Source organism: Pholcus phalangioides, unplaced genomic scaffold (genome assembly GCF_987345545.1).
Source record: "Pholcus phalangioides strain wild (caught in Gottingen) unplaced genomic scaffold, Ppha-v1.0 ptg000009l_1, whole genome shotgun sequence".
Classification (NCBI taxonomy): domain Eukaryota; kingdom Metazoa; phylum Arthropoda; class Arachnida; order Araneae; family Pholcidae; genus Pholcus; species Pholcus phalangioides.
Window position 1 is genome coordinate 54,567,926 of NW_028301602.1, and position 25,075 is coordinate 54,593,000.

The 25,075-nt window shown below is 36.5% G+C and overlaps 1 protein-coding gene across 1 annotated transcript in view; it reads left to right on the forward strand.

Annotated features, from left to right (window-relative positions):
- ergic53 (lectin, mannose binding protein ergic53) overlaps positions 1-25,075 on the forward strand; it is a 199,172-nt gene that overhangs the window by 106,110 nt on the left and 67,987 nt on the right. The window contains exon 11 of the mRNA XM_089236553.1: positions 16,550-16,700. Within this exon, the coding sequence (XP_089092679.1) occupies positions 16,550-16,700 (151 nt within the window). The remainder of the gene's footprint in view (positions 1-16,549; positions 16,701-25,075) is intronic.

A 25,075-nucleotide genomic window follows, 5' to 3' on the forward strand; every position in this document is an offset into this window, starting at 1 on the left:
TTACACAGACATTTGAATAATTTGCTGATCCTTGTTGTGTATGATGCTCTGCCTGAAAGAGATTATGTGACTGGTTTTTTTGGATTTGTTTGGCCTATACAGTCGCCCCCCCTCCACCGTAATCACGGTTTTTTTTCCTTTATTGAAAATTTTTTGACAACACTCAGCAATCGTCATTCATGTGTTTTGTTTAAAAAATTTGAGTTGTGCTTGTTTAGGATGGCTCATTCTTCTAGTTCTACTAATAATGCTTTGAAAAGGTAAATAAAAGTGAAAACTTGACGAGAAAAATTGGATATATTTACTATGCTTAGTGAAAGTAAGTCAATACCTACTGTGGTCCACCATTACAAAATCAACGAATCTACGGTGAGATATATCAAGAGAAAGGAATCTGAAATTTGTTCAGCCGTAGCTGTAGCTGCACCCGTGGCAGTCAAAACTTTGCAGTGCCTACAGAATCCACGTGTTTCGGGTTATGCACTGCAGCAGGTGTTTAATGCTGACGAAACTTCACTATTTTAGAAGAAAATGCCGCAAAGTTGAGCAAGAGAAAAAAAGCGATCTCCTGCTTTTAAGGCAAGTAGACATAGACTTATTATGTGGTTTTGCGCAAATTCGTATAGGTACATGATGAAGCCTACCATCATTTTCAAATCTGCGAATCCGTGAGCATTGAAGGGAATGATAAGCCAAAGCTCCCAGTATTTTGGACGAACAATAAAAAGGCTTGGACTATAAAAACACTTTTCCTGTATTGGTTTAAACGATGTTTCGTTCCGAAAGTCAGGAGGTACTTTGAGAGTGAATACATGCTATTAAAAGTTCTTTTGATACTGGATTGATCGAAGAGGAATTAATGCAGCTGACTGGTCCTGAAACTGAAACTGTACCAGATGAAGATCAAGATAAAGAAGTAGAAGACAAGTAACATAGCGGAAGGGCTTCGCAAGCTGAAATCAGAAATAGATTATTTTCATAACGTAGATCGTCTATTTTATGTTCTTCACATGTAGAAAAATTAGTAGAGGAAGCCTACTGAAGAAAGTCACGACAAACAGAAAATTCACAACGTTCTTTCAGAAAACATCGCTGCACACTCTTTTACATTCCCTTCTACCTCTGCGTTACCCTGCTCTTCTCATAATGTTCAGTAAACGAGAGATGGAAAAAAAAAATTGGTTCCTGTTATTTGCAGATTTCTGTATTTGCGGTCACCACCGGAATGTAACCCCTGCAAATACGGGGGGCCGACTGTATATATAGGACATTTTGTTTAGTAAAAAAAATTTTTTTTTTTTTGCTTAATTCAACCCATTTGCATCCTAAAAAAGAATAATCCACAAATGATTTCTTTACATCAAATTTATACAAATCTACCAATTGTTTCTGGAGGGGAAGAAAAATATTTGACGGTTATGTATAAGTATATATATATATAATATAGTGAAGGACAATAGTGAAGTATAAAAACCAGGTAAAAATGAAAAAAGCAAATTGAAAATACATATTACATCAAGGCCTGACACATTGAAAAACGATTCAGACACCAGTTAAATTCTAGACTCCAAACACATTTTTTTCAGACAAAATCTGTCAAAGATAAGGTATTCTTTCACTTGTCAGCTACTTGAGGGCCCTTTTCCATGCTAGCAGACATGCTGACATAATTTCCAATAATTTTATGTTCCTTTCAGGCTTCAATTCAGTTATCATACATTAAAAACAATAGGCACCAGTGTCTATTTAGTCATTAGTTGCCATTGACCTGATACCCAAGATTTTTAAAACCCCGATGTAAACAGGGTAACTATCAATTGTTAGAACCACAATTTTGATTTATTTTTTCATCTTCCTATTAATGTAATTGAAAAGGTATATCACTTGCGAGTGCTTTTAGGTTGAATATTTCATTTTCTTTGACTCAGTTCAAAATAGCAATCAAGTATTGTATGCTTTCAGTTTAAGAGATTCTGCAAACATGAAGTGAAATTCTAAACAAGTCATAACAATTGGTTGAAAATAAAAATACTATGAGCTTTGTTAATGATTTTGTTGTTAATACTTTGGGATACTAACCTCGCTGACCCTTATCAAAACTAATGAAATGAACTTTTCTACGCTCTCACTTTTGTGATGCAACTCCAAAAACTATTTCCCACCCTTCTATCACCACCCTATTCACCACCCTTTTTTGCAACACCTTTTTTTTCATGTTTTTTTATTTACTGACTTCAGTGGTTTGAGAGTCCTTCAGTAGTTTAACCTCATTATGATTGTGGTCCTGGGTGCCATCAAACCATTGGTTCAGGTGTCACTGCTTCTACAAGCCATTTTCTATAGCTCTGGAAAAAATAAATGTACTCCAGAAATATTTTTTGAAACAAGTGAGTATAAAAAAAAAGTTGTTAGAAAATTTTGGAGAATTTTTTCTTTTCCAACACATTTCTGAATTTTCTGAGAAATATTAGCAATAACAGAGAGGTCTTTTTCCCAGCCTTAAATACATCAAGGAAACAGACTTTTTAGATATTATACAGAGAGAATTTTGGAGAAAAAAAAAAGTTGGTAGTAACTGCTTTTTTGTGTGTGTGAGTAATCAAGCCCCAGTTCTTTTGCAATTTGGGTAACCACATTAGCCAATATACTACAAAGGTAATACATATTTCCCATATGACAGTATTAAATGACAACAGCATTTCCATTAATACCTACATCAAGAACAGGTAGCTGCATAATGTTCTATAAGACACCAGATTGTTCTTAGAAGGACTGAACAGTGGACTCTGTTAATTCTAACTTGGGTCCTGATGTAAATAAAACCGCTGTACCAATTTTTGATACCTTATGCATCCTTTATCTCTATTGGTTGTAATTTTACCCGCCCATTCATTACATGTTAAGGAACATGCGTACGATTTTTCCTCAGATGTGAAATAGGAAAATTCTTTTACTACAAATTTACAGAGATAAAATTTACTAGGTCTTGAAAACTTCACTATTCATGTCTTCGTGATACTTTTCAGACTCAAATAACAGTTGGGACGCCTTCGACTAAACCACTATCACTTCCAATGTGGGTTATGATTAGCCTTCTACCTTTCCCAATGGGCCTTTCAACCCTGTCAATAAACCCTCCAGGTGTGCTTGTCATTTGGTCTTTATTATTGTGCTGTCAGACCATGCTTGACTGGTTGGTTGTGTGCCTTTCATTGATCCAAATCTCATTTAAAAAGTAGATAGTTTCACCTTCATCTCGAAAATGCCTGATTGCTCTCAAGTACTGCCTCTGCCATAATATTATGTCATCTCTTTTGACAATAACAGGACTCTTGCTCCTCGCTTTATACACAAGACTTGTAATTAACTTGTAAAGTGTTTTTCTTTCCAAATTCGGCAAATCTGGATCGTCATTAACGCATTGCAGAATTTTATTATATTTATTATTTATTATTATTATTTTTTTTCATTTCTTCTAAAATAATTGTGAATCATCATCCGCACTGCACTTCACACAAAATCATCACACCAAGCACTGGTTTTTCTTTTTTTCTTTTCTTACCTGGTGTAACAACTATTCCGGTGTCTTCTAACTTTTTCCAAGCTCTCTGTACACTGGTTCTTCTGACACCTGTTAGTTTTGCTGTCATATTCTCCAAGTTTTTAACAAATGAAGTTGGATTTTTCTTCGAGATCTCTTCTAAAGCCACGTTCACATGTACAATAAAACATCCCGGGAAGTTCCCGGTAACGGGGATTTTCACTACAAACTGTTCACATGTCGTTAAGTTTATGCCTGTAATCCCCCTCTTCTTTCCGGAAATCGTCACTGGTTACGTAGGTTGAACGGAAGTGATTGATTCAAGATGGTTGACGAAGGAGCTTATAGCAGTTTTCGCGGCAAAAAGGATTATGGGAGAGAAGGTCGGTGTCGACCTCCAATCCACCCCAAGAAAGATGGGCTTTTTTTGATGAGCTTCTCTCCTACCTTTTCTTCCCTACGAGGGGAAAAAAGTTGTCGTGCCAGTAATTACCACCAAAGCGACCCCCAATCTTGCACATGTGAACGGGGCTTCAGACATACAAAATGATTCTCTTTTCTATACTTCTCAGTGGCTTACCTTGCTAGTGCCAGAAACAGATTTTGACATGTTAATTATTTAGAAAATTATGTCTGCATTAAAAAAAGCATTAAATTTTTATGTATAATTTCTGGAGATAATTTTAATGACAAATATAGTCAAAATAATTTTTGAAAATCGATTTGTATGTACGGAAGATAAAAAAAATGAAAAAATAAATTGTGAACAAAAAAAACAGAATGCTAGTCAATAGAGTTGTTTGAGCAACACTGCAAAGTTTTTGCGAATACACTCGTTACAATAAGTAACCCACCCCTATCCTTCGAGTTTTATAGCGCAGGGGTAAGAAGAAAGATCTTGTTTACAGCAACAAAATTTTTGTTGCTTAGTTATACGCACCTAAAACGCAGCTGCAAATGATATTCTAACTGGCTTTTCGAAACCAGACACGCACATATATGTTGGCAAAGAGATCTCTTGAAGTGTGTACTGTTTTACGACTATAGCAAAGAAACGTTCTGTTGACAGCCAGAGCAGCAGTGGAAAGAAGGGCGTATCCTTCTGACACCCACCATAAAGATAACGTCTAACTAACACGAAAAAAATGATAAATTATGAGGTATTTTATGAAATGAGGGGCAAACGACAAAGGACTATATTTTTTGCAGTATTGTGCAGTAAGAAATGTCAAATGTTCTTCAACCAATCATTTTGAGTACTGCACACGTTCTTTTATTTACATTTGGACCCAAGTTAGAATGAACAGACTTAAGTAAAATTAAGAGACAGTGTAAAACTTGAAAGTTTTAAAAACAATATGACGGGTTTTTTTTTTTCATGGAGAAGTAGAAAAACTAACAAAAATTAATAAACATGTGAGTATTTAAGCAAAAGTTCAATATATAGAAAAAGATTGTAAAAAAAAAGAGACTTCACATAATGAATGTATGTTACGGTAAAAGTAAAAGCCAGAAGAGTGGTAAACCAGTTTTTGAGTTGGTAAAAGCCTGAAAAATACTTGTAAATGTATAACATTTCGGACTTTTATCGAGCACTTTGGTAAATGCTGACATTTAACAACTTTCATGAAAATTAGTAAAAATGCAAATTTTCTAATTTTTATAATTTTGAAAGCTTGTCATTTATTAATCACGACGATCCTGATGCTAACTAAAATCATAATTAACTAATTATTCATTCAAATTTGGGAAAATTGGTAAAAATGTGATTTCTCTAATTTTTATGAATTTGAAAGATTTTATAGCCAGGCCCTGTGGGGGGGGGGGGTTGCCAGTAGCAATCTGTAAAACTGTGATGGTCATGGTTTGATATGCTCATGTGATATAAAACTTGTCTTTGAATCACGTCCCTTCTTTGCCAGGAGCCAGGCAGAGGGGGAAGAAATCCAGATGGGATCCCCAAGGGCAATCTGTTGATACAGTACAGTTTTGAAGAGGGTTGTTCTTCAGATTACGATGGTATTCCCACACTCTGCACCCAATAATCGTCTGAAATGATCCAGTGCATTGGTCGTTTTTCCAAGTAAGTGATGTGCATGTGCTAAAAACATTAGCTTGTTGGCGAACCATATTCTTATAGTTTTGAGATGTTTATCAGCAAACTTAATTTGTTCCCCGTTAATTTTCATAGTGGGACTCTTTTTCCTTTTGATTTGCTGAAATCTCTGAAGTACCGCATGCACACTCCCTTGAAAACGACTTATCTTCTTTGTGTGGTGTGAAACTTTACCGTTGGTAGAGAGTAAAGTGAATCTGTTTTAATATTGAGACAGATCTGAATATACTTGTACGTGCTCGCTTATTCTTTCTTTTTTTTAAACCGAGCACAACTCGGGTCTATCGCCATGGGAAATTTACTATCTAGTGAGTTGTGCCGGAAGCAGATCGTCACCAAATTTTGCACATATACCAAACAGGACCAGGATTGAATCTAGGCTATTTTAAAAGTTCGTCAGAGCTGGGCAAATGCCTGAAATGGGCAAAAAATCGTCAGGCAACATTGGTTCCTGAGCCCCAACAGTCACTTTTGGAACGTGTACGCTCACTTATAATGTCCACTGGTTCATTTTTTTTCTTTCATTTGTTCTTCGTGAGCTTCAGCCAAGGACCTTTCAACACATGGCCCATTGGCCACATGTGGCCCACTGATAAAAAATCTTACTAAGTTACAGAATTTATGGAAATACTTGGAAAAAAAACCCTTGATGAAGGAGGGTATTCGAGAGTATTCATCGTGAGGGAATTCCTGCTGTGATCAGTTTTGATTTTTTATACTGTCTGTTATGGAAAAATTAGATTCACATGAATGTGAAGTTCAGAACGAAAGGAGTATTGTTTGTTTGGTATTATTTCAAATCTGTAGACAAGCTATCATAATTAAAGCAGTTATCTATGAAATCAAAAAATCTTGTTATACTATATTTGAGTGGTTTGCCAAATAAAAACTGACATCTTTGCAAACTTTTACTGAATGCTAAAAACTATGATAAAATGATGACAAGTATGTGAGATGAATTTTCTTATTTGTAGTTGTTATTATCATAATTTATTAGTTGAAAATACAGCAATTTCAATCATTGATTTCAATAAAGACTAAAAATTAAATTTGAATTTATTGAGAATACGGGAAAAAACTGGAACATTTTTATGAAAAAGTCGGCATGACCAAAATTACCTGAAAATACGGATAATGTCCCACGAAATACCAGACGAATAATCACCCTACTGATTGAAGGTCTCTTTCCCCTCCTGCTAACGCTTTTTTCCGTACATGCAAAGTGTTTGATAATATCTGAAAATGATGTCTCTCGCTGCTATTACTATGAATGTTTTGACAGCTGGAAGATAAATTCAGGAAAGAAAATTCAAGTTCCCTTGTGGGAACCTACATCCTCTCACTTACTGGGTGAGTGTACTAGACCACAAAGCCAACAAATCCTCTTTGCTTAGAGCTTGTGTGTGCTGAATGGGGCCGTACATGGACAGCCAAGGCTCACAATTTCTGACATTGCCACCAAATGGCTATTTATCCAAAAATGATGTCACTATCTGCTACGAAAGTTTTGACAGCAGTTCATGTTAGGTCTGGCTGTCCATATACGGTCTCGTTCAACGCACACGAGTGCAAGGAAAGAGGTTTTGTTGACTTCATGGTCTAGTGTGCTCACCCGGCAAGTGAGAGGAAATGTGTTCAATTCCTGCAAGGCCAGTTGGATTTTCTTTCCTGGATTTGTCTTCACATCAGCTAGCTGTTAAAAAACCTTCGTATAGATAGCGGAGAGTGACGTCATTGTCTGATAAAACCAAACTGTCTCACGGCGGTCCCGGGTGATGAATAAGCTCGAGCCACCCCTGGGAGCAGGACAATGGCAATAATGCCTCACATGAGGCCTTTTAAAATATCTAGTGTAAAGCACACTTTAAAAGAGGTTCAAAACTTCCCGTAGAGTAGATAACACTGTCAGACAAAATTTTGCCATTTTGTTGTAAAAATGGTGTTTTAATTGGATTTTGATTTTTTTTTTTTTTTTTTTTTTTTTTTTATGCACGTGTGGGAACCCTCGTGGGAGCGCGGATCTATATAGACTGGTTTTTCTCTGCATGATGTGTGTCTGTTTTTTTTTTTCTGCATGAATGTTGGGATTCGATTTTTCTCTCTCTGATTGCCGGCCGTATTTTTGATCTTAAATTATCTTGTTTTTTTTTTGCAAATTTTATGGAATAAAAGTTAGAGTTCAAAATGAACTTCCGATCGTTGTTTTTCTTTCTTCAACCCAGTCGGCATGTTCTGCTCCCAACATAGGTCAAGATGCGTCAAAACAAATGTCCATATAAAATTAATACAGGACTTGTTCTCGTTATGTTAAAAGGTAAAAAACCCTTGTTCGGGGCTTAGGGTTATAGGCCCAGTGCCTGTTTTTGACTGAGTTGTTGAAATTAGGGACTTGAAAAAATTTGATAAATGACATCGGATGGTAGTATCTTTGCTTATTCGAAGTTGAATAAGGACAATTATCGTCATTGGAAATTCAACGCAAAGATGTTGGTGATGAACCAGGAACTGTTCGGTTTTGTGGATGGTTCTGAACCCAAGCCTTCATCAGAAGCTACACGAAAAGAAATATCGCAATTCAATTCTAAGAGGGATAAAGTTCTTTCTGTCATATGCCTGAGCATAGAGGATGAATTGAAAAACATCGTATTAGAAAACTTAATGGTTTGGAAAGATATAGAGCAAGCCTATGAACCGAAGCACAAGCACTAGTGGCAGCACTTCAAAGCGAATTCATGGGAATGAAGTTCATGCTGTCTGAAACAATGTCTATGTATGTTGGCAGAATTTTCAGAGCTGTCAACGATTTGGAACTAGCTGGACGAAAAGTGTCCAATGATGAATTGGCATTTTAACTTCTACCCCATCTATCGCATGCGTATGACAACGTGGTGATGCAGTTGTATCAACATCCAGATAGAGAGTTTACATCAGCGAAAGTACGTGAATTTTTTTTGTCCGAGTACAATTGAGTTCAACATCGTGAAGATGAGATGACCTCTGAAGGTAACAGCATTTGGTTTGACGGAATGTCGGAAAATCATCCGAAAAGATGAAATCAAGATTCAAGGGTTCGAGAGTGTGCTGCAAATGTGGAGTCATTGGACATATCGCAAGAAACTGTAAAGAACGGAAAACTGTGATAAGCAACAAAATGAAGAAAAATGATCTTCATTGTGTTGACAGTAGTGAAAGTGGTGTCATTATATGCTAGGGTGAATCGAAATGTGGATAAAAGAATTGGCTTGGGGTGCAAAAGTTGTCTTTTAAACATGCTAGCATAAATGTAAAATTTTTTCAACTTCAATTACTTTTTTCTGGTGCCCCAAGACATTTAAATATTTGCCAAAAAATATATTTTTATACAAATTTTGAATAAAAAATGAGCTAAATAATCAATTTCACAGGGAAAATAGTAGGCAGATAATGAAAAATCATTCATTGTTTATTAAAAAATGTATAAAATTATTTAGTATGGTAAAAGTTTGAAGTCATGGTAAAAGTTGGAAGGAATGTTGAAAATATTCATGCCATACTAAGCAGTTGAAAGTTGCATTCGCCTAGTGTCTGATGCATTGGAAAGTGCGTGTGGAGAAGAGACACAACTTCATATTGAATAGGATAAAATCAAGAAGCCATATCGAACATTTTAATACCAAAAAGCATTACAACATTTATTTGAAGATTTACATGTTTCTAATTCTAAATACAATTAAAAAAGCCATTATATAAGTTCAATTTTTATAAGTTTTATGATTTGTTTTGCTTTAATTTTTAAATTTGTACTTCGTGTATTATTGTAAAATTATTGTTATTTATAAGTTTATACTTTAATACCTGAATACTCTGAAATTTATAAACAATTTTTAATATATTTTCATAAAAGTGTGAATTTTTGACTTTTTGGGGCGCTCAGGGCACCAGAAGGTATGAATGGATTTCAATAAAAAAAAATAATACCAACTAATATGCCCAAGACAGAACTTTCCCACCCCACGTCAAAAGTAATTTTAAAAAAAATGTTTTTATACATTTTCATCAAAATGTCAATTTTTAACTATTTTTGGGGTGTTTGGGGCACTGGAAGATATGAATGGATTTTAATAAAAAAATTATGCAAACTAATACACACAAGACATGAATTGGCAAAAATTTTCCTATACTTTTCGATCCACCGTATTGTACGCTTCTGTGATGATATCAACATCAAAGAGTGTGCAGTGGCTAATTGATACAGCCACAACCGAACATTTTTGCAAGGACTGAACCTCTTTCTCAACTTTTTGAGAGATCCCAGACAGCGAAACCATCGTAGCAGAAGGAACGACAAAGGTTCTTGGATCCAGTGATGTTAAAATTAAGATATTTTAGACAAAAGGTAATGTAGAACGTTTATTGCAAAATGTTTTGTATGCTCCCCGTATGTGCTGAAATTTAATTAGCGGAAGACTAATAGACATTGCGGGTTACAGAGCTCGCTTAGGTGATTGAAAAATTGATGTTTTCAAAGCAAAGGAAAATTATTTTTCAGTGCCCCTTCATCCGGAAAGCTTCATGTCATTAATACAGAGGTAATTAAAATTATTACTACACATGAAGCTCATTTGCTTGATAGAAACAACGTGATGTTATGGCACACCGGATTCAGACATCAAATGCTAAAGCATTACGTAAATTTTCAAAAAGTGGCTTAGTATATATACAGACTTGATAAACTACATGGAAAAATTGAAAATTGTGATACATGTATGATGTCTAAATCAAAATGCGCATCATTTGAAAGAGTCTATTAAGTCAAAACTACTGGTATATTAGAATTATGTCACATGGACTTATGGGGACCGGCACCCGTATTATCAAAAGGAGCAGCCCAGTGTATTTCTATACCATAATTAGCGATTTTTCCCGGTATATATATATGTGTGCAGTTGTATATCTTTTGAAACATAAAAATTAAGTTTTTAAATCTTTCAAATTGTATCAAACTAAATAGAATGGCAAATGGGGAAAAAAATCAAACAGATTGGATCTGAGATTTGTGTTAAATATTTCGAGACATTTGAGAGAATGAAATGAAGGCGAAGAACTCCAGAAATGAATGGTATTGTGGAACGATATAATCAAACCTTCATGGAAGGAGTCAGGTCCTTGTTGCTTCAAGGAAGATTACTGAAAGACACATGGGCTGAACTAGTAAATACACAGAACTATTTACGAAATAGATTCCCGCATAAAATTTTAAAAGGGAAAGCACCCTTGAATGTTTTCAGTGGCTGAAAATTTTCTGTCAGACATTTGAAAGTTATAGGAAGTTTGGCTTACGTGTTTATTCCTAAAAGATATTGAGATAAGCTAGATAGCAAAGCAGAAAAAGGAGGGTTGGTTGGCTATGCAATAAAAACAAAAGAATATAGAGTTTGGATTTTGAAAACCGACAAGGTTATTGAGACGAAGCATGTAAAGTTTAGTGAATTTACTATGGGTACAGAAATTCAAAGAAAGTTTAAAAAACATCGTGAAAATCCTTTGATTAACTTTCATAACAATTCAGAACTGGAAATGGGAGATTCTGAAGAGGACATAGAAAGTCAGAAAATGCAATATGACGAGAACATGAAATGGAAAAGGATTGTAAAAACAAGAAAAAAGGTGATACAGTGGACAGGCAGGATGTCTATTACTATCCTGAAGAAAATATCTGACTCAGAAGTAAAAACGATGTATAAAAATATTGTGAACGAAAAGGGATCAACATAAACCTATGATCTAGTCATAAACCTAGACGATTTTGATTTCAAAGGGAATACAACGCGAGAAAATGATGTTTATGGTAACACATCGAATGAATCAGATATGAACGTAGAAGCACACTGTGTCGACATAAAAATCCCTAATTCTTACTTTGAAGCAAGAAATTCATCACAGAAGAATGAGTGGATGAGTGGCAAAACGCAATGAAAGATGAGATCGAAGCACTATAAAATCGTGGGATATATACGATCTGGTCCCAAAACCTGACGATCGAAAAATTTTAGGGAACAAATGGGTGTACTTAATCAAAAAGGATGATTTTGGTGTTTTCTACTATCGGTATTGGGTTATTGTTGAGAAACATTTGTGGGTCATCATGAAGATCTCAACGTCAACAAAAGTGCATAGCGACAATTTTGTCGCCAAAGAATGAGAAGCCGTTATTATGCGCCCACTTGCTGATCTTGTTGAGTGCGGTTTGTAATTGTCTCTCTGCTGTCCTCGTATTCACTGATTTATATGATATTAACAGATTATTCACATAAAGTGTGCCAGTAACAGACAACAGGAGTTGGTTTAACACTGTTGAGTCTTAAAATAAACAGTGTAACACTTAAAATACTACCTTGAGGTACACTTTGTTCTTGAATTTGGGGAGTTTATAACGTGCTTCCGATCTGTACCTGAAAGATGTTGCAAGCCAATAAGTTCTTAATAAAAATGGGCAAGTTGCCTCGCAAGCTGCAATTGTAGAGGTTGGAAAGAATTCTGTGCCTCCAAGTACGGTCGTAGGCCTTTTCTATGTCGAAAAAATTCGCTATCATGTACTCCCTCTTTACGAATGCTTGTCTAATTGAAGTCTCAAGGCGTAATATATTGCATGATGTGGACCTGAACCGTCTAAAGCGACTTTGATGTTTCGATAAAATATTGTTAACCTCAAGGTAGTGCATAAGGCGATGGTTGATCATGTGTCCCATGAGTTTACATAGACAACTGGTCAAAGCAATAGGTCTGTAACTGTTCGGTTGTTGAGGGTTTTTGCCAGGCTTCGGGAATACAAGAACTATGGCTGCTCACCAGATGTCAGGAAATGAATGATTGCCCAACATCTGATTAAACAATATGAGTAAATGTGTGATTCCGGTGAGAGATGCCAAATCATGGGAATAATGAATACCATCGGGCCCTACAGCTGAGTCAGGACTTCAATGCCGTTGTCAGTTTATGAAGGGGGAACAATAAAATTGTAACCCTCCGTTGTAAAAGGCCGGAAAGTATACGAATTGCATTCAGCTGATGATTTAATGCGATGAAGCGATTGATAATTCACATCACTGGAGACAGCGGCAATGGTATCCGCAATATCCCTCACATCTGTGATGATAGTGTCATTGGTATTTAAAATGGTGATAGGATGAGACTGATAATGACCATTAATTTTTCGGATCCAGTCCCAAATGATTTTAGATGAAGTTGATGAATGGATCCCTGTGGTAAACTTTTGCTAGGACTCGCGTTGAGCCTGGTGCCTGGTTCTTCCAACTATCGCCTTTGCTTTTAAAAAGGCCAACTTGTTGTCATGGGTAGGATACCGCCAGAACCTACTCCATGCTTTCTTTTGTACTTTAATTGTAAGACTACATTCATGGTTCCACCAAGGTTTAGGAAATTTAGGAAGGAGACTGGGTATTGTTTCATCAGCTGCTGAAATTATGCAACTGGTCACAAGGTCGATACAATGGTCAATGTCTGGTTGCGAAACCATATCCTCTGTTTCTCTGCGATTTCTGCCCTTACCGTGAAATCATCCCATCGGGCTGCCACAAACTTCCACCGAGGGGGGTCCCTCGGGAATGCAATGGCGTCGATCAAGGCACTTAACCACTAGAGGAGAATGATTGCTCTTGTGGAGGTCTGGATCAACCGACCAGGACCAGTTGGGCGAGAGTGAAGGTTAGCATAACGATAAATCTATTGCAGTGAAACTTGTTTGGGGCGTGGAAATGAGTGAAACTACCATCATTCATGATGGCGAAATCCATGCTGTCTAACAGCCGTTCAACCATTTCCCCACGAGCGGTGTCGCTGTTAGAACCCCATATCATGTTATGAGCATTGAAGTCTCCAAGAAGAAAAAAATGGTGGAGGTAATTGATCAGTCAGATCTTCTAGATCTCTCTGTAATATGGTGTCATTTGGTGGCAATTAAATAGAACAGATGGTAATGCTTAGGCCTGTATAGATTTCCACTGCTATGGCTTTCAAGTTTGTGTGCAGTGTTAAAGCGTGTGATTACACGTTATAAGGAACTAGCAGCGCAACACCGCGACATGCTCTACTCCCGTCATCATAATCGATACGAAGCAGGGAATGTCGCCTGGTGTTTCATGTTTCCGAAGGCTTCGTGAAAATTTCCTGGATTGCCACGCAAACAGGATGATAGCGATTGATCAAATGCTTGAGATCTTCATAACTAGATCTAAGACCACAAATGTTCTATTGAATTATGTTGGCCATAAATTTAAATTTCAAATAGAAGTAGACAGTTCAAGGTCTTTGAATTTATTCCGGTCTAGTTTCTGGCGAGTACCACTGGATTCTGATGGATTATCAAGATCCATGTAACAAATTGATTTGTCATCAAGCTGTGACATGTTTTTCAGTGTAGGTTTCTTCATTGCTCTGTATGGCTTTTTTCGAATAGCTGGTCTTGAATAGTTTCACTTTAGATTTATTTCTGGTATTGATTTTTGGCTTAGTACCTGTAGATATTTTGAATGTGTTTGCTGTTGCTTTTCCAACTTCTTCTTCGGAGGTGGTGGACTCCCTCCGTAATCCAGCAGAGAAACAGCAGCCACAACTATTACATGGTTGGTTAGATGAAGTTTGTCAGCTATGGGTTCAGTCTGAGTTGTTACAGATACTTTGGTGACATTGTTAGTCTTATTAGCTAGTGATGGAGTTGTTGCCATATTAGCGTATGATCTACCAACTATTGGAGCTTGGTTAGAGGTTATACGATGGCATGCTTCGATATATGAAATGTTATTAAGGACCTTCATTCCATTTCGGACATTTTCTGTGATTGCCACCGTAATTGATGCACTTGAATGATGTTGAAGTGCAGTTGTCCGAAATGTGGTCTCTCTCACTGCACTTTGCGCAGGTGGGTTGACTATGGCACGTCATTCATTAGTGACCAAATTTTTGGCAGTTGAAACATCTTACAGGGTTAGGTATGTATGGCCGAATTTTGAGGTTATATTGTAACCGATTTTGACATCTTTTGGCAATGTTGGGGATGAAAATGTCAGGATTATATTACATGATAGAGCTGGATTGCTGCTTTTTTTTTTTCAGCAGCAGCTCATGATATGTTTGGCAGATGTTACACCTTGAAATGCTAGTTCTTCTTCATCCATGTTAATCAAGTTAGGGTCTGAAATGACACCACACGTGAATAATTCAACGTGGGATGGATTTTCACTGTTATGGAAATGTTTCCCAGAAATGTGAGCTTTTGAATGAGTTCGACTTGTGTGGGAGTGTTAGTTACGATGAGAAGGTCCCCTGAAACGAAGAGCCTTCACTGATTTTAAAGTTGCAATTTCGCCATGGAGAGCTTTATCAATCAAGAATGGGGATATTTTTGACAGCTGTTTATCGGTATCAGAACTATGTAAGAAGAAAAATGAGACAGATGTGAATTTGAAGAAACAGTTTCCATGACAACTGTTTCACTCATACATTGCACCATACTCACTGACATTTTGGTGCATTTTTGGTTTTTTCAATTTTTAATGGGTATTGTTCCACTCCTACTGACCATGCCCACCATGGAGCCCTATGAGGGGACTCGCACAAGTAACCAATGAAGGTTAGTAGCAACGTCAGGTTAGGGAAGACGTATTCAAGAACCAAGAGCAACGTGAAGCAGCACTAAGAAACTTTGCGAAGTCCGGCAGGCCCGGCCCCTCTACCTGCCCAGTAGTGTAACCCCTTCAGCCACCGGATAAACCTGGGTTACCAGCCGATTTACCCAGACGGGGCTAATCCAGGCCTCCTGTTTCGGCTGAATCTAAGGCCAAAGCTAGCACATCAGGCTAACCAGGATCCCCATTTGCAGCCCTACGGGTCTCCGTGCACGGCAAACATAGGATTAACACCAAAAATTGCAGAAAAGAAAAGGGAAAGATAAGACTCCTACCTGCTGCGCTTGAAACCCACGCTGCTTAAGGAATGGCAATGATTTAGAGAATAGTTCTTTGAACCAATTTTGATTGGAAATTCATTTAAAGATAATTAATAGGAATAAGATTTTTGGCCATTTCAAAAACACATAGCTAGCAAAAATACTATAAATAAAAACTCAATGAATTTGCCAAGACAATCGTAATCAGTCATTTTCTAAATTTGTAAATTACAGTTATTACGATTGATATCACAACTGTATAATAACATATTTTTTCCAAAATTTGAAGATTGGGTTTGGTTGTTGCCGACGTGGAAAAAAACCCAGAAATGAGCTATAATTACAGTTTACTGCCAATTATCATTAAAATATCCGGAACACGTGCACTCTGGCGTGCAGAAAATTAGAAAAATTCATGAACTTGAATGAATAATTAGTTAATTAATTCCTAATAAATGACAAGCTTTCAAATTTATGAAAGTGAGAGAAATCACATTTTTACTAATTTTCATGAATTTGAATGACTAATTAGTTAATTAATTATGATTTTAATTAGCATCATGATCATCGTGATTAATAGATGACAAGCTTTAAAGTTTATGAACATCAGAAAATTCACAATTTTACTAATTTTCTAATGCTTAATTAGTTAATTATGATTTTAACTAGCATCAGGATCACTGTGAATAATAAATGAAAAGTTTTCAAATTTATGAAAATTAGAAAATTCACATTTTTGCTAATTTTCATGAATGTTTCTAAATGTCAGCATTTACCAAAGTACTTGGTAAAAGGCCAAAATGTATACGTTTACAAGCGTTTTTCAGGCTTTTACCAACTGGACTTGGTAAAACCTAGGTTTTACCACTCTTCTGGCTTTTACCATTACATATATATGTAATGTTTTAAAGCATGGTTAACATTGCATAAAGCTTTTACTCATTTTCAGTATGAAACTTCTCAACAAAGAGAGCTTCAACAAATCTTTCAAGGACAAAGCTCAATATTTGAAGTTTTGAAAGGCTTGCATAGAAAGCTTGATGAAATAATTGGAAGACAAGAAAGAGCGATGTCACTCTTAACAGCTGTTCAAAGTGGAGGTGATTAGAATAAAAACTTCAATTAATTATTTTCTTTTTTCACTGTTTCAGATTTCAGCTTAAATTTTTCAGCTAACTGAGATTTTTTCAGTGTTTTTTAGCTTCCACTAACTAGTTCAGATTCAGCTGACGAGAGAACATTTTCGTTGATATGGATTTGTATACTAATCTTGCATAACATCATTATTAGCTGAAATTTGGCTTAACTATGAGAATTACTGTTAACTTGAGCACATTAAATTTTTGTCCAGCTCTAAATCTCTTTCCAGATGTACCTCCACTTCTCTTTCAAAAAGCTTTTTAGCCATTTCATGTAAAATGAAAGATTAAATTGTTACATATGCATCATTTGGTTACATCTTATTGGCAACAATGCAAAGCGCGAGCTCGGAAATGCACACGCTGTTTGGTTTTGTGGGGTATTTCGATTCTGGTGGCCATGGTAGTCTGTCACATTTCTCTATGGCCATTGTGTCAATGTAGTTTGTAATAAAACTTATTATGCTATTGTGTGAATCAAAATGCTCCTTCAGTCCAGTGCAATCTCAACGCACGGGCCCGCCCGGGCACAGCCTTTGGCCTCAAAAGAAAAAGTGGCCTCAGTAAGAAAGAAATGTGGTTGAAATTTCTGATAATTTGCCAGTTAGGGCCTCAGAAAAATAACTTGGTCCAAGATCCCATGATGCTCTTGAGATGGCCCTGCCGCAGTCTGACCTGTATAAATGTCTAGAGAGACATTTCAGTAGCCACGAGGATGGGATTCATTATTCCTGAGGATTCCTGACTGAATGACTTTCAGTCAGGAGTTGAAAATCATTATGTTGGTTGGGCAGGAATAGGATAGAAACAAGCTCTAGTGAGGTAGCCCTAGTTTCTTCAAGTGATTTTCTCATACATTCCAGGTGCTGTCGTTTAATAATAGGAGAATTCAACCGAGTTTGCAACTTTTTCATTGCATTAAGGGTGTTTGTATGTGTTGCTGCAAGTGACCAGGCAAATACACATTGACAATGAACAAATAATTTATTAGGTTTCCTAACAACAAAGAATTCTGAACTGAAAAGTTGATCACGTTTTTCACGAGTCTGGGAATTTGAAGTGCTCAAGGTTAGTCCACAATCAGTCCTTTTGACGACAAGTAATAACCAGTCCATAGGGTCCGTTTGACAGAAAGAGCTGCAAGGAAAGAGGTTAAAAAAAAAAATAGGACGAAAGATAACAAGGAGCTGGGGATCTATTACGCTGATGTCGTTATGCCAGCATTTCAAACATGTTTGCAGTGGATTGTGGGATGGATTTGCGTCATCATCACTAAAGGTTGATTTTTCTCATTTCGTTACCGCCATCGCTACGTGAAACGTTAGCTAACAAGAACCGGGGACCACTTGTTAAGCTCGCGTTACGGAAATAAACATTGCAGCTAGCGCGTACATTTTTCGATGAAGGTGAGAGCACGGAGGCAAACTAGTTAGAATTGGAAGTTATTTATTCATTATTAATTTATCAAGTTTTTCATTGTAATGAATAATTCTCTGAATTAAGTTCCTTAATTTAGTAACATGATTCAGAGACAGCATTATCGTTTAAAATGTTATCTGCACACATACTGATTGGAAAAAATTATTCATAGTGATAAATCATTATAAATTATTGTACTCGGTACAAAGATGAATCACTCTACAAAATTTTTTTTTTTTTCAAATCTTGTATAGAAATGGCTTTATTCTAATCTTGAACTCATCTCAATATAAGAATATTATTTAACTGATAAATCTCTCTATTGTGATATGTTTTCAAGACATTTTGAAAATCGCTACAATTTTTTTTTACATCTCGTTCAAAATCGACGTCAATATATTTTTAAACGTCTCCAGATTTTTCCCTTAATTTGTTTAATAACATTGATATTTTGTAATATCACTGATAGTGTTAAAATAATTGTATTGCTACTTTCTGCGCAGTACACAGAAGTTTAATACAGTAAACACCCTTTTACACACACACACTATACTCTGTGCACTATAAAAAAATCAAAGTAAATTTTATTGATCAACAAATTTTTTCTGATCCATGAGTGCATTTTCTGATCCATGAGTGCATTTTCTGATAGGAGTATAAAAGATATGTCAACAAAAAATTGGCTCAAGTGGTATCTCCACTTGAGCCTGAAATATATGAGAAATTTTCTGGCTGTTATGCCAAAACTGATATTTGGAAAGAAAAGTGATTTGTCTCCTCCGTGAATTGAACCTGGATCCCCTTGTATACTGGGCAAGTGCGCTAACCAATACACCAGAGACGCACTTTTCGATTCCTTATAACACACATTAGTAGTATGAAGAGTGGAGACAGAGCTGCCTTTTTGCTATATTTACTGAGAACTGGTCGAGCCCCCAAAATTACAACTTTACTTGTGGAAGTTGATTGCCGGTTCGAAATATCCAGTAATTTGTAGAAGCAAACGACAAGTGGAAAATTAACACAATTCAACTTTCGCATGGAAATGTTATTTATTAAGGGAAACAGATTTAGACAATTGAACTATCACATATTGATCAAACTACTGGATAATTTTCCCAGCCTAAGGCCAAATGAAGTGGTTGTATGACGGACAACCGCCCAACTAGAGGGTTTCAGTTGAATGAGTACTACAAAGGAAGAGAGTTGGTTAGCCGAAGAGGGAGGAATTTATACACATACATTTTATAAAAATTTAGGACCACATGTCCTCGTAAGGCCTTTCCGCCTCAACAAAAACATCACATTTGCATATTCATGCATTTATAAAAATAAACATCAAAGAAAATATTATATCGGAAGCCTGGCAACATGATGCAATCCGGAGAGCTGATCAGACTCTCCCTACTACGTCATCATTGAATAAACAATAATGAAAAATGAAGTGTTCCGACGGAGGTCTGCAGCCCCCCTCCCCCGCCGAAAACAAGTGAGTACAACTAAGTTTTTCCACACAACGAGACATTGTAATACCTCCCCTGGGAGGTTCCTTAATGAAAACTAAAACATTTGAAGATGAACAATTGACCCTAGTCCCAACTATACGGGAATCGGAATCATATTTCTCCATGAAAATAGCGACATCGCCGTCATGAGGGAAATTAATTTATATGGGACGTCAGCAGCCCGACCTCTAGCTCTTATCAGTGCATCCTCTGGTGGTTTCCGGTAGCTGAGAGGTCCATGGGGTCTAAAATATGGCGGAATTTCCCACATAACAAAAAGATCACCATTATTGTAGAGGGATCGAAGATGACATCACTCCTCTGGAGATGTATAATCTAGGATCATTGTGCGATCGTCACCAGTTAAAGAACCTTTTTCGGAGTATGCTGAAAGGTTGTCAATATTTCATCGTGAATGAAGTTACAGATGAAGTCTGCTGTAGATCGTAGAGTGGTTTAAATTCAATTGTCACTGTAGGAAGCTGGGAGAATCCATGCCGACCTTCATAGCCAAACTTCGAGCTTAATATTTTTTATTGTTTTATTGCTTACATAAATACAAGATGAGACAAAAAAAAACAGTGAAGAGGTCTAGAAACCCGTACTGGGTATAATGATATATTGCAAGTTTATAATGAATAATATAAGGTACATAGTTGCATATTAGTGAACAATATCAACAAACTAAAACCGAAATATTAGAAAAACACACACAGTTTCACGAAAAGGGGGGGGGGTGCGGTTAAAAAATCAAATTTCAAAACAAAACTTTCGTATAATTTGTAGTATTTTTGGCAACAACAAAGAGTGCAATTATATAAAATAATGAAAAAATATATCAAATACACATTGCATAATTTTCAGATAAGTTCAAATAACAAATCAATATAATGTTGCAATGCGCATGATGAAATAGATTCATAATTTAACTGATTGAGGAACATTAGGCAACTCAAAAGAAACTCTCAATGTCACTGATTGAAAAAACATATTGCTTCATTTGTCTTTTGAAAGGTAATAAATTAGGTAATATTAAGGACATTCGTTGGTAAAGAGTTGTAAAATTTCAGGATGAGTAAATAAAATGATTCTTCATTAGAGATTGGTGGATAAATGGCAGAGAGTATATATTGTTCAATCTATTTGAGAAATGGGAACTGTTCAAAGGTAAAGCAAATTGTCGTTTAAAAATAATTATAGTAGATTAGTGGAAATAAAGCTGACGTAGTGGAAGGATTCCAAGACTGTAGAAAAGTTGTTTTGAAGGAGTCAAATAATCACGTGTGATGAGGCTTATTGCTTTTTTTTGCAGTTTCATTATTGGTGTAAGATTTGAAAGAAAGTCTCCACCAGTGCCGTCTTAAGGCATGGGCCTGGGAGCCTCACAAAAATGAGATCTAGTTGAAATTTTCTAGAATTTGTTTGGTAGGGCCTTAGAAAAATCAACTGACTGTGGTCCATGCAGTGGCGTAGCCAGGTTTTGGTCCATGGGGGAGCGAAATTGGAAAAGGCGGCATTTTTTTGTTCGTGCTTGAGGTGCAAACTTAAAATTATGCATTAGTGGAAAGAACTTTAAATTTCCCAATTTGAAAAAAATCAAATTTATTTTGTTTTCAGTGGATGTTATTTTTCATATTAAATTAATTACCTTTCAATTGATTAATGTATTTTTTAATTAAAAAAAATGTAACTTCCATTTCATGTTTTGTGTACTTATACAGATGCAAACACCAAAAACAACTGGGAAGTCACCCTCACAGGTAGTTCGAAAAAAAAATTAAAATATAAAAAATGATAGGAGAATAAAATAAAAATGGTATAATATAATAATAATTATTAATATAAATATAAATAATATATATTTTCTTTCTCTCTAAAATTATTCCAAGATATGAAAGTACAGAGAAATCTTCATGCTTCCATTTAATCTTTTTTATCATCTTACACTCTCATCGTAAGCATGTATCACATGTACATTACTTCTACTCAATCGTGCATGTACTTCCAAGACATTTCTCTTATGGAATTTCTAACAAATTAATGCATGCCGGAAAGTTTTTTCTTATATTTTATGCATGACCATAACGTATGTAAGATGTCATAGTTATGCATGGTTTCGATTTGAGAAGTTTTGCCATCTGTCTTCCATATTAGAAGTGAAACTGGCAGATGCCTGAAGTTTCGTGTTATGCAAATACCATGGTGAAAGCGTGCCTGCTCTCTGCGGAAAGGCTTTGCAAACGAAAGATAGGTTAGCATTCGTACGTAGAAATTGAAAAGAAAAGAAAAGACTCGCTTCAGTCAACCGCGACTGTGCCACTAGTGGGGTTCAAACCGGGATGAATCCATCATGATGCCCACACGATCGCAGTGGTTATCACATACTACTAGATTGCAGAAGTACAAGCGAAGGGTAACCTAAAGATTATAGGTTTTTATTTACCCACCTTTTTAAGAAGTGTCCCTTCTTTTGTGCCCCAAAATCTTGGGTTTTTGGAGCTCAAAAGCCCATAGCTGTTCTCCATTTTTTCTTAGTATTTGACAATTTGACACGGCCCTATACACAAGCTAGTAGCTCTTGCCAAGACACCTGCAGATAAAGTGGCATTTCTATTCTAGGCATTATGAATCTAGCTAAGTCCCCTATACACAAAGTGTCATTTCTAGGAGCTTAAACTCTACCTAAGGCGCCCAAAGAAAAGGCGATACTTCGTGGAGCTTGAATCCTAGCCATTACTTCATAGGTTCAGTGGTCTGTCCACAATAGGTTCCCGTGCCTAATTTCTTCAAAAGGCACCTTAGTCAATGCTCTTGGTGGCCCTTCAGAACAGAATGAGCATTTTGTGAACGTCATATCCTCATACCTATAAAAGGTATTTCTAGGAGCTCTACCGAGAATGACCAATAGCAAGAGAAAAAAGTTACAGCTAGAAGCGGGCAAGATCATTTGCCCCCTTTAATAAAGGTGGGGGACAGAGGCTGATCTGAACGTGCCTCCAGATGAAAAGTTTGAGAGCAATTGTCAAAAATGGTATAATGAAAACCTCCACTTTCTTTTTTTTTTCCTTCTTTTCTTAAGAATTGGTACAAACCCAATCACTGTGAAACTGCAAGAGGCGCAAATATAAATGTAGATTTTTTTCCTTACTGAACATTTTAGTCAATGAATGTAGAAAATAAAAAAGTCAATACATATTTTTTTCAAGTTTTTTTTTAAAGATCAAAGTCATTTAGAAAAATAGGTGCCAATGTGGGCAAAATTTCGATTGGGGGAGCAATCGCTCCCTCTGCTCCCCCCCCCTGGCTACACCACTGGGCCCATGATACTCTTAAGATGGCCCTAGTGGCACCCCAGATAGCCAAACCATATAATAGAAGCGAATGGAATAATCTATATATATAAAATTGATTTTCTGTGTGTTCTCTATACAAATCTACAATTTGTGATCAATTGTCGCAAAATTTTTCATATATACCAAATGGGACCAGACTTGAACAATAGGCTAGTTTAAAATTTTCTCAGAGCAGGGCAAATGCCCCAAATGGGCAAAAAACTGTCAGGCAACAATGGTTTTTGGGCCTCAACAATCACTTCCGGAACGTTTACTTTGGTTAACATGGTTCCCTAGCAATGCGTTTCAGACGTGTATATGCCTTTATAATGGTTTGCCACATTTCCAATACTCCCAGTAATGAGGCTTTTTGAATAGACATCATAATCATCATCACAATTGCTTTGAGAGTCAGGCAAAAGATGATCTCCATAGGAATCTGTCAAAATTGCCGATTTTACTGTAGAAATGCAGAAATTTTGTGGGGTTTTCTGTCACACCAATAATTTTAAAAATTGTATTGAATTCTCAATTTTTGAAATATATAATAGTTCGCTTAGAAATATACAAAGCCCAGAAAATTAAATATGAAGTAATTAGCCAGACCTACTTTTTAGTTTGGATATTTATGCAATAACATTGATTTCAACCATTTATTTATATCTTCTCAAGCATGAAAATAAAGTGTATCGAAGAAATTCCACAGCTTTAATTAAGCATTTTTAGAAGCAGAAACAGGCAGATGGATAACTTGAAGTTTGGGGGGGGGGAAATCAAAATACCTAGCGCCCTTTAAAAAAAGGGGGAAAAAATATTCATTTTTACATTTCTTTAAATCTAGATTTGTTTCTTTCATGAGTCACGTGGGAAGTCCTCATATTGGTTACCTTAGACACGGTTTGCATGTCCCTCAAAGAAAAAGGGAGATATCACGTGATCCAAAAAAGCCTCATTGAAGAAAACCCGGGCAATGCCGGGTATTATAGCTATTGAGTAATAAAGTGTTAACATGAACGAGTGATCTATATATGGTTAAGGTAATATAGTTTGTAAATTACAGAAAGTTTATTTTGCAAATATTTTACATGAGTTTTTCCATCTAAGGTTATGATCAATATGAATATCTAGGTATTTAATCATGGAAACTTGTTCGAGACTCTGGCAGTTACAGCTTGAAATATTTTGGCAATTATTATTGTGGAATATCAGATTATGGTTTTAAGTTTATATTAGCCATAGAAGAGAAGTACATAAACTTAGTTTTTGTTACATTTATTTGTAAGTCGTTACTGATAAACCAATTAAAAATTATCAATAAATCAGTGTTTATCAAACTTGCTAGTAAATGATCGTCATAGGTTGAATAAAGCAATACTGTGTCATCTGCAAATGTGATGATTTTACCAGTTACTTCAATGTTACAAAGGTTATTTATGAATATACACTAAAGAGCCAAAAAAAACTGGTACACCTGCCTAATATTGTGTAGGGCCCCGCAAGCCCGCAGAAGTGCCGCAACACGACGTGGCATGGACTCGACTAATGTCTGAAGTAGTGCTGGAGGTAATTGACACCATGAATCCTGCAGGGCTGTCCATAAATCCGTAGGAGTGAGAGGGGGTGGAGATCTCTTCTGAACAGCACACTGCAAGGCATCCCAGATATGTTCAATAATGTTCATGTCTGGGGATTTAGGTGGCCAGCGGAAGTGTCTAAAGTCAGAAGAGTGTTCCTGGAGCCACTTTGTAGCAATTCTGGACGTGTGGGGTGTTGCATTGTCCTGCTGAAATTGTCCAAGTCCGTCGGAATGCACAATGGACATGAATGGGTGCAGGTGATCAGACAGGATGCTTACGTACCTGTCACCTGTAAGAGACGTATCAGGGGTCCCATATCACGCCCCATACCATCACAGAGCCTCCACCAGATTGAACAGTCCCCTGTTGACATGTCGGGTCCATGGATTCATGAGGTTGTCTCCATACCCGCACACGCTCGAATCAATTGGAACCGAGACTCGTCAGACCAGGCAATGTGTTTCCAGTCCTCAACAATCCAATGTCGGTGTTGTCGGGCCCAG